This window comes from Ctenopharyngodon idella, chromosome 1 (genome assembly GCF_019924925.1).
Source record: "Ctenopharyngodon idella isolate HZGC_01 chromosome 1, HZGC01, whole genome shotgun sequence".
NCBI classification, from domain to species: domain Eukaryota; kingdom Metazoa; phylum Chordata; class Actinopteri; order Cypriniformes; family Xenocyprididae; genus Ctenopharyngodon; species Ctenopharyngodon idella.
The window spans coordinates 665467-680122 of NC_067220.1; the positions used below are offsets into that span (position 1 = coordinate 665467).

The window sequence follows — 14656 nt, forward strand, 5'->3', positions numbered from 1 at the left end:
GACAACTGTCAAGTCAGTAGACTTCCCCATGACTGCTGTTGGGATTACTGACCTAAACCCAGTATTTATACCTTAAGAATGGTATGTAGGACCAAAATCAGCTCAAATGAAATAATTTATTGAAATATGAAATTAATTTATAGGGAATTATAAAGAGTCATTTAGTTTAAGACTGAGCAACTGAATCGTCCAGCGTTCATCTGCTCGGGCCGTAATAAGCTCTTGTAGCGGATATGAATATCCACTATCGTAAAAACACTGATTAGAGCCCGGTAACTTTAAGATCGACAGTTTAAGACATAACATTTTCGAGCACATAATACAAGACACTTTCTTTTAAAATCTACAAGAGACTTTATTGATTATTCTAACTAATCTAACACAAACACACACACACACAAACATTCATACACGTTGCAGAAAGAAAGGAAATGAGAGAGAAAGAGTTTTAAGAGAGAATGAAATGATGAGCAGGATTTCTAGCAAAATATGCACTTCAAAAGACCTGACCTGAACGAACTATGAATCATTAATTTAAGCACCAGTTCAACTTTAGAATCTGGAGGTACTTGCTTGTAGGCTTAAATGGGAAACTCCTCGTCCTTAGTTTGGAGAGAAGGGTTTTCCGAGTCGATGATTTGTTGCAGGGTCTTTTTAAGTCCGGATTGTGGTTAGGTAAAAACCAATCACGTTTGAGCGTGCTGGCAAATGAAATGAAGTCTCTTGTCGTGGCTGGAGTTAAAGTTGAGGCGGAAAAAGTCATTGCTTAAACTTTGCGGCAAATTTAGAACACGAGACTCTCAACGGAAAAGAAAGTTAAGTAAAAGAAACGAAAAGTGAGTAAAAGTTGGATGGCTTGAATGAGCTGCTTGTCTGTCCTTTGTCAGCTTGGTCTTGTCTTTGTTTTGTTCTTCTTGTTACTCTTTACTTTTTTGTTACTAGTTCTTTGTCTTGTGATGTGACTATTTAAACTTAGGTGTTTGTCCCACCTCTGTGAGGAGTTCTGACCAATTAGATATCGTCTTGTTTCAAAGGTGGATTTTCTCTGCCCCCAATCATAAAATAAGCGTTATCTCTGGTCTCTGGAATTGCCGGCTTTGGCAGAGTGTAGCGTTTTAGACATAATTTCTATTAAATGGAATATGATACATTTTACACAGATTTCATTCAAGCCATGATTTAAATGAGAAGAAGAGATTAAAACATATATCAAACACAAAATACTTTCATTCAACCATTCAATAGTTATACAGTTACATGACATGGGTGTTCTAAAACATAACTGGTTACATGTAGAATGTGTGAACATGATATAACATTTATGCAGTTGAAAGATGTTTGATCAGTCCGTTTTAGTTGTAGAAACCTTCTTTGTGGGTTTTTCTGTAAAGTTAGGAACAGTTAGAAACAGGCCTACATTGTCTCTCTGTCTCTTTTGATCTGGAGATCAAAGACGCTTTATCTTCCGGTGACCATTTGGTTGCTACAAATGGCTTGAGTTTTGTCACCTCTCCTTCAGTCAGGAAGCATTTGTGCCATAAAAATACCTAGCAGGGATTGTTCTGTAGACGGACTGGAGCCGAAAATTAGATTCTCTGAGCTTAGGTTTCTGGAATTATGTTTTGAAAGAATCATCTGAATGATTCATTTGTCTAGTTCGTCCATGGTTCCTACAGGTAATTTAATAGAACTTGAAATTAAATATTCTAATAATTTGAGATACTGTTTTTTTTTTTTGATTTTGATGAGCAGTAAGCTGTAATCATCAAAATGAAAACAAAAAAGTCTGGAAATATTTTACTTTATGTCTAATAAATCTAGAATATATTTAAGTTTTACTTTTTGAATTAAATTACAGAAAAAAAAAAAAAAAAATTACATGATATTCTAATTTATTGAGATGCACCTGTAATTATTATTTGTTTTGGTCTTTGTCTTCATGATGGTCTCTATTATCATCATTTGACACGGCTGTAGATCACAGAAGCCTCTTCCACAGATTCAACATTTGATCGCCTAAAGAAAATAAAATAAAATAAAATAAAAAATAGAAACAATGATCAGTCATTTTAAAAGTAAAGACAACTTGTATATCACGTTTCTGTAACCTCAGTGAGACACAAAGTTATTAAGAAAAATGTCCAGATTTAAAGAACTATAAATTCTCCTTTCATCACAATCATAAAAGTAACATGCGGATGAGTAGATGACAAATGTTTTATTTTGGGTGAACTGTCTCTTTAAGCTGGTTCTTCTCACCTCACAGCAGATTCAGGCTGGTGAATCCTGATATTGTCGTACTGGCTTTCGTTCTCCTCTGATCTCTTGGTCTGTTTGTTTTTGTGATGTTGTACAGTTGCGTACTGGATCTCCTCAGAATCTCTGCGATCAGGAGCGTTTCTGTCTCTTCTGGGTTTGCTGAAAGCAACAGTGGTGTACTGAGCGTCGTCAAAATCAGCTGATTCAGAAACATGAACGTCTCTCCCTGTTACGTCAGAGTACAGATTGTCCTGCAACAGAAGAAAATTAATTGTCTATTATTAACATTTTGGGTCAGTTCACACAGTGTTTTTTCGATTTCAGTTCACTATTTTTTCATTGTTTTCTATTGTTATGTAATATGCATAAGAATACAACCTGTCTCATTGTTTTGTTGTTGTTTGACATATTTAGCTAATGGTCTATATTTTGTTTATTTCCTTGAAAGACCTTATATGAGCAATCATGCAACAGTTATATGTGTATTTTTTCTTTATAATACAATATAATATTTGCATGTTTTATGGTATTCGCCCAGTCATAGAACTGAGGAGAACACATAAAACAGGCCTTTTAGAGGGGCGTTCCCAGTATGAATGACCTCATTTGAGGAGGTCAATAATTTTGATAAACTTTTGATATTTGGACTTTAACTTATAAAGTAATCGTAGAACATTTATACTGCTAGACAAACTAATTGTAATCAATAAATTGATTTTTATTTTTATAACAACGTCTGCCTCCTGGGGCATTGATTTATGATGTTGAGCCCGAACAAACCCTGGAGAAGTCTTCTGTCCGAATGTGAGTATATTAAAGTGCTTATAATTTAGGTCAGATTTGACTGATTTACCTAGCCTGAGAATACAGGAGTCAAATTAAGCCTGATTTATACTTTCGCCTGGCTCCGTGAGCCTCCGCTGACTGCGCACGCTCCTCCACAAATGGACGAGGTGTTTATAATTGACATGCTCGTAGTTGTACTATTCTTTCAAACAACAGGGGGCGACTCAGAGTAATTGTCCTCTAAACCATCAGGAAGCAGCGGTGAGAATATGTAAGGTACACACGACATGTGTTCACCAAACCCACGCTACAAAAGAACCAAAGAATCGTGTAAAATCCAGTAAACCTTCAGGTTATTACTTGTTACATTAGAACAAAATATTTGGAAATGAGAAAATATGTATAAAACTAAACAACAATCTCTTAAATATTTTGTAATTTCATTAAAAACATGTTCCATGAAACGCGATTGGGCAGGTTTTATTGTGAACACCTGGCAACCCTGTCCGCCAAGCCATGATGATGTCATTTTTGCCACACACACCCAAGCGAACTTGCCGACATGTCAAGTATAAATCAGACTTTATACACTGTAAACAATATGTAAACACATGCTAGATGGATGTGTTTGACTGTTGCACTCGTGATAAAACGTTCTATAAATGCTCAAACTAGAAGAAATCAAACATTAATAAAAACACTTCACTAAAACTTCTGTTTTTTGTTCCACTGTATCGTTCCACTAATATGTACCGTATGGATGGCCCTGTTTAATGAGATTATTCACATGTTGAGTCTGGATGATTTACCTGTTTCACTGTGAGGTCTTCAGTGTTTGCATCTCTTCGTTTTCTCCTGTAATAAAAAAACAATAAACTTAAGCGGCCTTTTAAAGACTAACTGCTTATCACATCACATGAGGCATTTCTAACAGCACTAGTCTGAAAGTGAATTACTGTACATGCACACACTCACTGTAATTGAGAATGACTTACATTATAAACAGAATGATGATGATGATGAAGAATCCTACACATGCCACTGAGATCCCCAACCAGACATGCCAACCGAGACGATGATGAACTGAAAGATGAAGAATCTGGGTTAAGATTAACTCTCAAAGCCACACAACTGTTGATAAAATAAAATCTTCACCTGTGACAGTTACAGCGTCTGATCTCTGAGATCCATGTTGATTGTGAGCCTGACAGTAGAAGCGTCCACTCTGTAGTGCACTGAAACTCTGTCCAGATCCAACATCTGAGCTTTCATTCTCCTTAAACCAGCTGAAGTTCAGAGCAGGAGGGTTTGAATCACTGCTGCAGATCAGAGTCACTGAATCTCCTGACACTATTTCACCAGATCCAGTTATCAACACTGAGACACTCCTGGGAGGGTCTAAAACAGAAAAAAACATATATAATCATTAACAATTACAATAAATTTTAAATGTAACGTCACAGTTACTAAACCATCATTAACTCACACATGACGTTTAAAGTCACAGCATCAGAGTATTTCTCTCCATGTTTGTTTCTGGATCTGCACTTGTATTCTCCACTGTCATCAGACCTGATCTTTGAGATGCTGTAGATTCTTCCAGATCCTACAAACGTTCTTCCTTTAAACCAGCTGAAGTTCAGAGCAGGAGGGTTTGAATCACTGCTGCAGATCAGAGTCACTGAATCTCCTGACACTATTTCACCAGATGGACTGATGGACACTGAGACGCTCTTTGGAGGATCTAATAGCAATTATCAGACTATTTATTTAAACTTTTTTAAATTACTAATGTGAAATAAAAATATAAAAACAGAGAATTAACATCTAATGTTTTATAATAAACTCACACATGACATTTAAAGTCGCAGAGGAATATTTATCTTCAAGTTCATAGGTGGACTTGCACTTGTATTCTCCACTGTCATCAGAGCTGATCTTTGAGATGCTGTAGATTCTTCCAGATCCTACAAATGTTCCTCCTTTAAACCAGTTGATTTCTGCAGGAGGGTTTGAATCACTGCTGCAGATCAGAGTCACTGAATCTCCTGACACTATTTCACCAGATGGACTGATGGAGATCACTGGATTCTCTGGAGGATCTACAGGAGAAATATGTAATATCAAGACGCCACATGAAAAATAAGAGTGTGAATAATATGTTCATGATATATGGCATTTTTTCTATTCTTAGTAATGTTTGAGCCTTTGTATGTTGATACTGTTTTCTTTGCCTTTTTAGATTATATTTATTATATTGTTATGTTAATTATTCATATTCTATTCATAATTTTATATGGTATTTAATTAATGTGTTTTATTCTTGATTCTAATTTTTAACATACTCTGGATTTGTCACAAGAGTAATTTTGCTGTGTCACACAATGACAATATATAAAGCGTTTGAACTTGAACATGCATGTACATTACAGTATGGCCTCAGAGTCAAAAATATGAATATTACATATATAAACGTGACTAGTTGGATTTTGCACACATGGTCTGAGTCTAGGAAATTTACATTCAATCATCATTGACCCCACCAATGTACTTTTATTTCTGTTTTTACAGAATTTCGCATAAACAACATGAATTCTTGGATCCAACATGAATGGGGACATAAAAGTGAAGCTTGTTATTTCATAGAATCATTTTTAATCATTCTTCCATTAAAATGTATGCATTATTTGAGCTTTAAAGGTGTTTAAAATCACATATATTGTTCACATCTTGTGCTGTGCTGTTGAAACAGTATTTTAACGTTGTTTTAATGATCAGCCCAGTTTACTTCCACTTTTAATCAAAAGGAGGGACAAATGAACTCTACTGGCTTTAGAAATAAAACTTCAAAGAATATACTTACATCTGATATTGAGTTGAACAGCAGGAGATCTGTAACTGTGTCCATCTACACCACAGCTATATCTGCCTGTATCTTCTCTGCTGACTCTCCAGAGGTTGAGCTGGTTTCCAATAATTCCTGTAGTTACTAGCTGTGAGTTTCTGTACCAGATGAATGTTGCTCTGTCAGTCAGAGTGCAGCTGCTTTTACATGTCAGACGGACTGAATCTCTCTCTGTCACTCTCTCAGGAGACTGAGACACCTGAAGATCTGAACACAACACACATTATATCTAGTGCTGCTGTCATACACTGATTATTATTCAACATAATGTACAGAAGAAGAGAGAAACCTCATGAAAGTCACCTGTGACAGCAAGAGTCACTCCTGGATCACCAATCCATCTACCATCAGGTTTATTAGTGGTGAATCTGAAATAGTACATGCGTGAATCCTTCAGTGTCACATGACTCAGTCTGATGGTGCAGTTCTTCTGTTTATCTCCCAGATACTGAAGCCTCTGACTGTATTCAGGGTCCTTAGACAGATCTGGATACTCATCATTTTTCTCCTTAATATTTGTTTTGGTCCAGAACACTTTCCTGATCTGATATCCAGTAGGGTATGTATAAGTGCAGCTCATTATCACTGATGAGTTCTTTAGTGCACAGATGTGTGAAGTACTGTACCACACACTCCACTGGCTACAAACTCCTGAAACACAACATTGACAAGAAAATAATGAAAATGCCCATCTATAAAACCTTTATTTTACAAAACTGGTGTTTATGTAAATGAAGAACTACACTTATGTGTAAACTCTACAGACAGACAGAAGGTGATGAAATACAGGAAGCAGAAGAGTAAACGCTAAACATGAAAAACAGTTTCAGCAGTCAGCATTATGTCAGCAAAAACCTAAATAATATAATTTTGTTTGGATGCAACAAATAAATTTCAACACATTTTTAGTAGATATTTTACTGGTGATCCACTAGGGCTAACAGCAGGACTAACTTGACCAGGCTGATCAGTCACAATCTTTGTTTCTAATATTGAGTTATTATCAGTCACACAACATTTACAGGAGAGACTCACCTGAAATCATGAGCATAAAAACCAGAAGAAGAGAAGGAGCCGGTATCTGTGACATCACTGCAGAAAACTAAATCATTCACAACAGCACAACACGTCATCTTTAGCTTCAAAAACACAATAACAACTTCAGTCTATTGTACTGTAAACACTGTAAAAAAACGATAAAACTACTTTAAAATCACGACTGTTAGTAGTTTTCACTGTTGAAACTCATGTAAAGACGACACTGGGCACACATGAGCTCTGGATGTTCAGAGGTTATTATGAAAGAAAATGTTTCTCAGAAGTTTCTTCTGTGAATGGAGATTCATTAGTTATTCAATATTCATCACTGAACATGTGTAACTCTTACCGTGTTGTAGTTTCAGACACAGCAAACAGACTCCAGGAGAGTGAACTGCAAATGCGAGCTGAAAACTTTCTCCTGCTGTTTTTGCAATTTTTTTCCTTCCTCTTTTTAAAGTCTATTTTAGTGACCGGCCCCATGCCAACACAGGAACAACCCAAACGAAACTACATGCAAAGAATAAAAAAGTAAAACATGATTTAAGAATGATTAAAAAAAAAAAAAAAAAAAAAAGTGTATGAATGCACGACAACAGAGCTTTCATAATAATATTCAAATGAAACTCTCAGTGTGAAGAGAATCTTCCTGTCATCATGATCAGTATTTATGAGGTTTCTGAATAGTCAGTGTTTGAAGAGGCGTGTCTGCTGAAAGAGACACACTGCTATGATTGGCTAACACTTGCATTTGAAATAAGTAGGGCTGCCTTCGACTAAAGATTTTTCTGGTCGACTAGTAGTTGTTCATTTTAACTGATTAGTCGACTAGTCACACTTTTATTAATAAACCATGTAAATCATAATAATGAGCCTTTAATTGCCTACATAGCCATCAGTGCTCAAGCACACGCATACTGAGTGACAGTTTAACATGAAGACACCGGTGCAATCACAAAAGCGGTTCCCTTCCGTCTAACTCAACTTGTAAAATGTCATCTAAGTTTTAGTAAGAGTCACACCAATGAACCTGATTTGATCTTAGATGGAATAAGTATATTTAACAAACAAACAAACAAACAAACAAAAATAAATAAAACATGTTCCTAAAGTCAAATTTTACTGGGAATCTCTTATTGAGTTTATAGACTGGACAGAAGTCTGGCTGTTACATCAGAAGTTTTGCATTCCCAATAAGACTAAAGTTGTTTATTTTAAGATCTTGCATAAAATATTTCCTGTGAATGATACTGTGGTAAAATATATGGATGTTGACAGTTATTGCTCATTTTGTGGGAATAAGGATGAAACACTGATCCATTTATTTTTTCAGTGTGACAAAACTCAAAACTTTTGGAATAGTTTATATCTTCATATTGTTAACACTTTGATTCTTCCAAATGCTTTCAGTTAAAAGATATAATCTGTTAATATAAAGGTACAACTAATACTCCAATGAATTACATTGTTATTATTTTTTATTTTGTTTGGAAATGTTTTTATTTATAAGCAAACAAACTCACAGACTACTTTTTCACATTTCTTAATTGAAATTGACATTTCTCAGATCTCTTAGGTTGATTAAATACAAGAAAAGTGACAGATTCTTGAAATATGATATTTGTTTGTTTGTTTGGTAATGCCACTGATGGATAATGTTTGTGTCTGTGATGACGCTGTTTGCTTCCAGTTCCTCACACACATACACCACTCGAACCTTCCGTAAAATAATCTTTCATTGAAGTCGGAAAGGGTGAAGCGAAATACAACGACATTCGCGGGCTTCACTGCACATGATGCTCTGTGAGAGACGCGCGCTTTGTTTGATGTTGCTGTGCGCGGTCTCGCCTGTCGGTATTTTCCTTACAAATGCTCTACTAAGTCATGTCGTTTGGAATGCAGTGGACTAATATATTTAAAATATGAAACTCTCTTACAGAAGGCTGCTTTCGATTTCAAATGCTGACGCTTTGTTTGTGAAGTGTGCTCGCGCAACTCCGTGTAAGTGGTTTAATGTACCTGCGTCTCAAAATGGTTTTATGACGCAAAAGTCGTTTATTTAATTATTTATTATACTCGTTATAATCACGGAAATTGAGAATCGTTATCATTTTGCGAGCAAAGTTGGAGTGTTTATTAATACTTCAGGTTATTTCCCGCTATAAGGTAAAAATATAGCCTATAATCATTCATAGCTGACTCATTCCATTTATACCGTCTTGTGACAGGGGCGCAGGAGACATTTTCAAAGTGGGGGGGAACAAACTGTAAGCAAAAGCCCAGATAGTAAGATCAGATTTCCAGATATTGGACCACCACTTCAGGCTCACCATCGGACCACCATCATATATTAAACTTGCTCTCTTCCACTCTCGTTACCCACAACTGAGGTGCCCTTGAGCAAGGCACCGAACCCCCAATCACTCTCCGGGCAGCGCAGCAAAAACGGTTGCCCACTGCGTGTGTGTGCACTTGGATGGGTGAAATGCAGAGGACAAATTCTGAGTATACTTGGATACACGTTCTGCTGTACAAGAAAGAAGATATTTTGAAGAATGTTTGTATAATTGTTTGCACAACTGTTCAGCAGAACAAAAAAAAAAAAAAATATATATATATATATATATATATATATAAGTTACGACGCTCAAAGTTCAATGCAAAGGGAGATATTTTCTTTTACAGAAATCACTTTTTACGGACTACAACAAACGGCTGGTAGGGACTACAATGAGCTTCTTCTTGGGTTACTGACATCACAAACCCTAAAATTTACATAAACCCCGCCCCCGAGAACACACAACAAAGGGGGTGAGGCCATGTTGGGCTGGGTTCTCCAGCTTTGTTGTTGTTGAGCAACCGAAGCGTGAGCTGTTAAAGCTCCGCCCTCTTCTGGAAAGGGGGCCGTGAGCAGCAGCTCATTTGCATTTAAAGGGACACGCACAAAAACTGTGTTTTTGCTCACACCCAAATAGGGGCAAATTTGACAAGCTATAATAAATGATCTGTGGGGGATTTTGAGCTGAAACTTCACAGACACATTCTGGGGACACCAGAGACTTATATTACATCTTGTGAAAGGGGCATAATAGGAACCCTTTATGCCAGGTTTACACTACAGGACTTTAAGCCCGATTTAAGCCCGATTTGCAACGAGCTTGCCGACAGGTTGGGTTGTGATCGGGGAAAATCAGCGAGTGATCGGCGCTTGCCAATCTTTATGTGTGAACTACTCATCAAAAAGGCTCGCTGACACGTCGCCGACACCTCGCAGACACCAGACAAATATCCAGCATGATAAATATCTGGAGCTGTCGGCCGACTTGATATCCTGTGGTGTCACGTGTCGCGACGCAACAGCCAATGAATATACATTGATGTCTATGGAAGCAGTAATAGCAATCCATTATTCATATCAGATAAACATTGTGTAAGTAACTATAAAGCTCACTCACTCTATTGTTCTCCTAGTTCACCGGCCACATGTATTTCAGGACAAATGGATGAATTCACGTTATATATATTAAGTTCAAGGTCATTACATAGGTTTTTAAATGACAAAACACTCACTTGCACATATTTGAGAATCGGAATATCAGATAGTTGATGACATGGTGAGAAAAGCAATACATCTGTCATACAGTGTGGCCGGCTGGCCGCGGTGTGTCACGTGACAACCATGGTGCGTCGTCTAAAACTACAGTCGCCTTAACTCTGGGAGGTCAGCCAGAAAAAAAATTAGACTTATGTGTGAAAGGGTTATTTTAATTTTAATTAAATTTAATTCAAAATTTAATCTAATTTTATCCCAACATCCATTTTCAAATAAAGTCGTTGGGTGACAGTTGTTGTCAACTCGTGTAGTGTGTAACCTCCTGTTGTGGATCATTTACGTAGTGTGAACACCACAATGACTTCAAGACTCCACAGCCAGTCATGTAGTCTGAACAGCACAGCTCTTTATTTTAATGTTTCTCTGGCTGCTGTAACTGTGTGTTTCTGAAGCAAATTTCTTATAGCAGCAACTAAAGCAAGCTCGTACCTCCATAACGGTGACTTCAAACTTTATTATTTTCAATAAAACAGCACTAAGGCTTCCTGGAGGCTAGCTGAGGGCTGCCCGTGCAGGGCCAGAGCTAAGGGGCCAATGTTTTGCCAATGAGCAAATTCCCTAAGTGGGCCCATAAAGGGCCAGTGCAGACTTGTTTGCAGGCTGATGTCATACGCCGATCGGTCTGCACAGCGCCGATGCCTCTCGAACAAGCCTATTGTCTTCTGAGGAAATGAGCCAAAAATATTACTGATCTGGCGATACACTGATGTTTGTCCAATCAAATGCTCTGATGAGTGAGAAAGTCCCTCCCCTAAACCACCCAACACTGACAAGTAGCAAGTAGCAAATTCATGTTCAAGACTGTGACGTAACTAAAAACTATTGGATATTTTTAAAATGGACAAGCCCATTGACGCGCCTCACCCAAACTTCCTGTTTCAAAAGAAATACACCAACATACCACAGAAAACTGCTCATTAATCACTAATTATACGATCCAAACAGGTCACAAACTTCAGAACAAAATGAAACACTCTTTATATCTAAATTAAACAGCAACTAGTTGCTTTAGTGCATCATAAGTTGAAATGAAACAGAGACTCACCGTGAATCATGAGCAGAAAGATCAGAGGAAGAGCAGGAGCCATTCTGACCAACATCAGCATAAAATATATATCTATAATACACCATAAATCATCACTCATATACTCATAAACAGTGTATGTTCATCACTCTAAACAGCTCTTAGTGTTAGTAAGATCTTTGAACATCTGAAGATTATTAATGCTCAACATCAGTGTGTGTAAATGAACTGATCATTAGATGTACAGAAGATATTTCTCATGTCAGGAATCATGTGTTATATGAGCTTCATCTATAGAAATAATCATCAGTTTTTATTTAAGTATGAATGTGTTTGTCTTACCGTGTTGAAGCTCATCAGATCAACAGCAACCAAATGACTGACTGTTTTAACAAAAGCACTTTAGCTTCACAGTGAAGGACTTCCTGTGGTTAACACTTTATTAATGACAGGGCTGAAAATATCAGTTTCCCTCCTCCAACACTGAACTATAACAAAAGAAAAATAAATATATTTTCTTTAAGTTAATTTAAATATAGTTACTCAATATATTTAGAGAAGAGGATTGTGTAACCACTTGTCCCACTGGATATTTCACACTTATTATGAAGGTTAGTTGATGTTTTTGCTTTCAGAAAGATTTTTGTCCTCTTTTGTCTGTCGCCCCCTACTGGACATCTTTGATTATTGTGTCACGTGATTCATGCTTCTGTACAGCATTAGAGGCAAGCAGGTGATCAGAGGATTTACTGATGTGCAGAACTTAAAGGGATAGTTCACCCAAAATGAAAATTATCCCATGATTTACTCACCCTCAAGCCATCCTATGTGTATCTTCTTTCAGACGAACACAATTGAAGTCCAAAAAAGGTGTCTTTAACTACTATGTACTTCCATTTAAATTAATAAATTGATACAATACACTTCTTGTGTATAATCATGTTTTTTACATTGTACTTATATTAAAAAAAAACCTGCATGTAATTACATCTGTACTTAATTTCTGTAATTATATTTATAATTACACTATTGACCCATCCTTTACACCTTAACCCACCCTTAAACCTACCCATACCACTAAACCTGTCCCTAACCTTACCCGTATCCACATCAAAAGCAGCAAAAGCGTACAATACAATATGAACACAATGATTACATTTGTTTTGAATGTATTTACAATGAGTGTATTTATTTTTGGATGTAAGTACACAGTAGTTAAGGCCACCTAATATAAAGTGGGACCAAAATATCCATATTTAACACTTTAGAAGCTAAAATAACTAGCTTCCGGTAGACGGCCTACATAAGTCAACTTGTGCCACGAGAGTAACTTCTGATGTGATGTATGATGCAGGATGTTGAGTGTTGTAAGCGGTTAAAACAAATAGGGCTGGGCAACAAACTCAAGCTCCTCTTCTCTTATATCGAAATACTCCGACATTTCTCTTTAAAATTTATCATTTTAGACTTCTAATTTGTGACCAGTGTTTTGTTTTGCTCTATCCTCTGTGCTTCTGATTCGTCAGTGCATCATGCGTCAGGTCAGAGATTACTGTTTTGGCGTAAGTCGATTTGCGTAGGCCACCTGCCGGAAGCTAGTTATTGAATTATTTTAACCACATTGCTTTGCTCCAGAAGGCCTTTATTAACCCCCTGGAGCTGTGAGGATATTATTTATGATGGATGGATGAGCTTTTTTAGAACAAAATCAGGAGCGCCATTCACTACCATAATAAAGCTTGGAAGAGTCAGGATATATTTTAATATAACTCTGACTGTGTTAGTCTGAAAGAAGATAGCTATATACACCTGGGATGGCTTGAGTGTGAGAAAATCATAGGATAATTTTTATTTTTGAGTGAACTATCCCTTTAAGACATATTTTATTAAAAAAAAAAATATATATTTGACTTTTCTGTAATTCGCTAAAGTCCAGATGAGATTTAACTATGCAAAGTCCTTCAGTATCTGTTAATTGTACATCAGACTCTTTTATTTATTTATTTCCCATTAAATGACCGATTCATAATTTGTCAACAACTATCAGTATTCTATTTTGAGGAGGTTTCTTATGATCAGATGTCGTGGAGCACTATAGACTCCAAAACAAAACTGACTGCAGTTCAACATTAATAATAAATCAAGCAAGAACAACTGAAAAGCAATGAAATAATGCCCAATGTTTAACAAAAGTAACGTCACTGAATGAAGTAGTTTTAGCATTTTTCATTCTCTCAGTCTCTCTTCCAGAAATGAAATGATGAAAACAGACCAAACAGAGGAACCAGGAAATCAGAGAAGTTTCATCATGAACTCTAAATGTTTAGCTGCTTCTTTATGTATCAAGATAATTGGATTAGAACAAAACCTTTCAAAGAAAGAAAGAAAGAAAGAAACTGACAAAGCAAACAACATTTCAAAACAATTAAATTAGACACAAGCCAAGAAAAACAGACAACTTGGAAATTCTGGAACAATTAAACAATAGTGGTGAGAACAGTTTTCTACACTATAAACCTCTAAACAGAATTCAGTGACATCAGCAGTCGCTTCTACAAATGTGAGAAGATTTACTGCACAATTAATGAAATCCACTGAAAACAATTAATATTACTTTGATTTGCAGTTAGGCTACTTATTTCCCTCTATGTTTAGGTTGACCAGGTGTTGGGAAAACCTCCCCATTTTACGGCAAACTCTAACAGTCTGCAAACATACTGCAGAAAGCCTGACCATCACAGTCTGCAGGTAACCAGAGCAATTGTGCAGTAATTATTTTCACCAGCAGAAGGCGCTGCGAGCTACACTGATTGCTTAAAGGATTAGTTCACTTCTGAATGAGAATTTCCTGATAATTTACTCACCCCCATGTCATCCAAGATGTTCATGTCTTTCTTTCTTCAGTCGAAAAGAAATTAAGGTTTTTGATGAAAACATTCCAGGATTTTTCTCCTTATAGTGGACTTCAATGGACTCCACTGTTGAAGGTCCAAATTACAGTTTCAGTGCAGCTTCAAAGGGCTTTAAACGA

At 36.6% G+C, this 14656-nt stretch overlaps 1 protein-coding gene across 1 annotated transcript in view; it reads right to left on the reverse strand.

Annotated features, from left to right (window-relative positions):
• Positions 1–330: 330 nt before the first annotated feature.
• LOC127497496 (B-cell receptor CD22-like) overlaps positions 331–14656 on the reverse strand; it is a 32445-nt gene continuing 18119 nt past the window's right edge. The window contains exons 9-12 of the mRNA XM_051866013.1: positions 4041–4128; positions 3855–3900; positions 2260–2510; positions 331–2016 (exon numbers count right to left, since the gene is read on the reverse strand). Coding sequence (XP_051721973.1) covers positions 1959–2016; positions 2260–2510; positions 3855–3900; positions 4041–4128 — 443 coding nt within the window. The 3' untranslated portion in view covers positions 331–1958. The remainder of the gene's footprint in view (positions 2017–2259; positions 2511–3854; positions 3901–4040; positions 4129–14656) is intronic.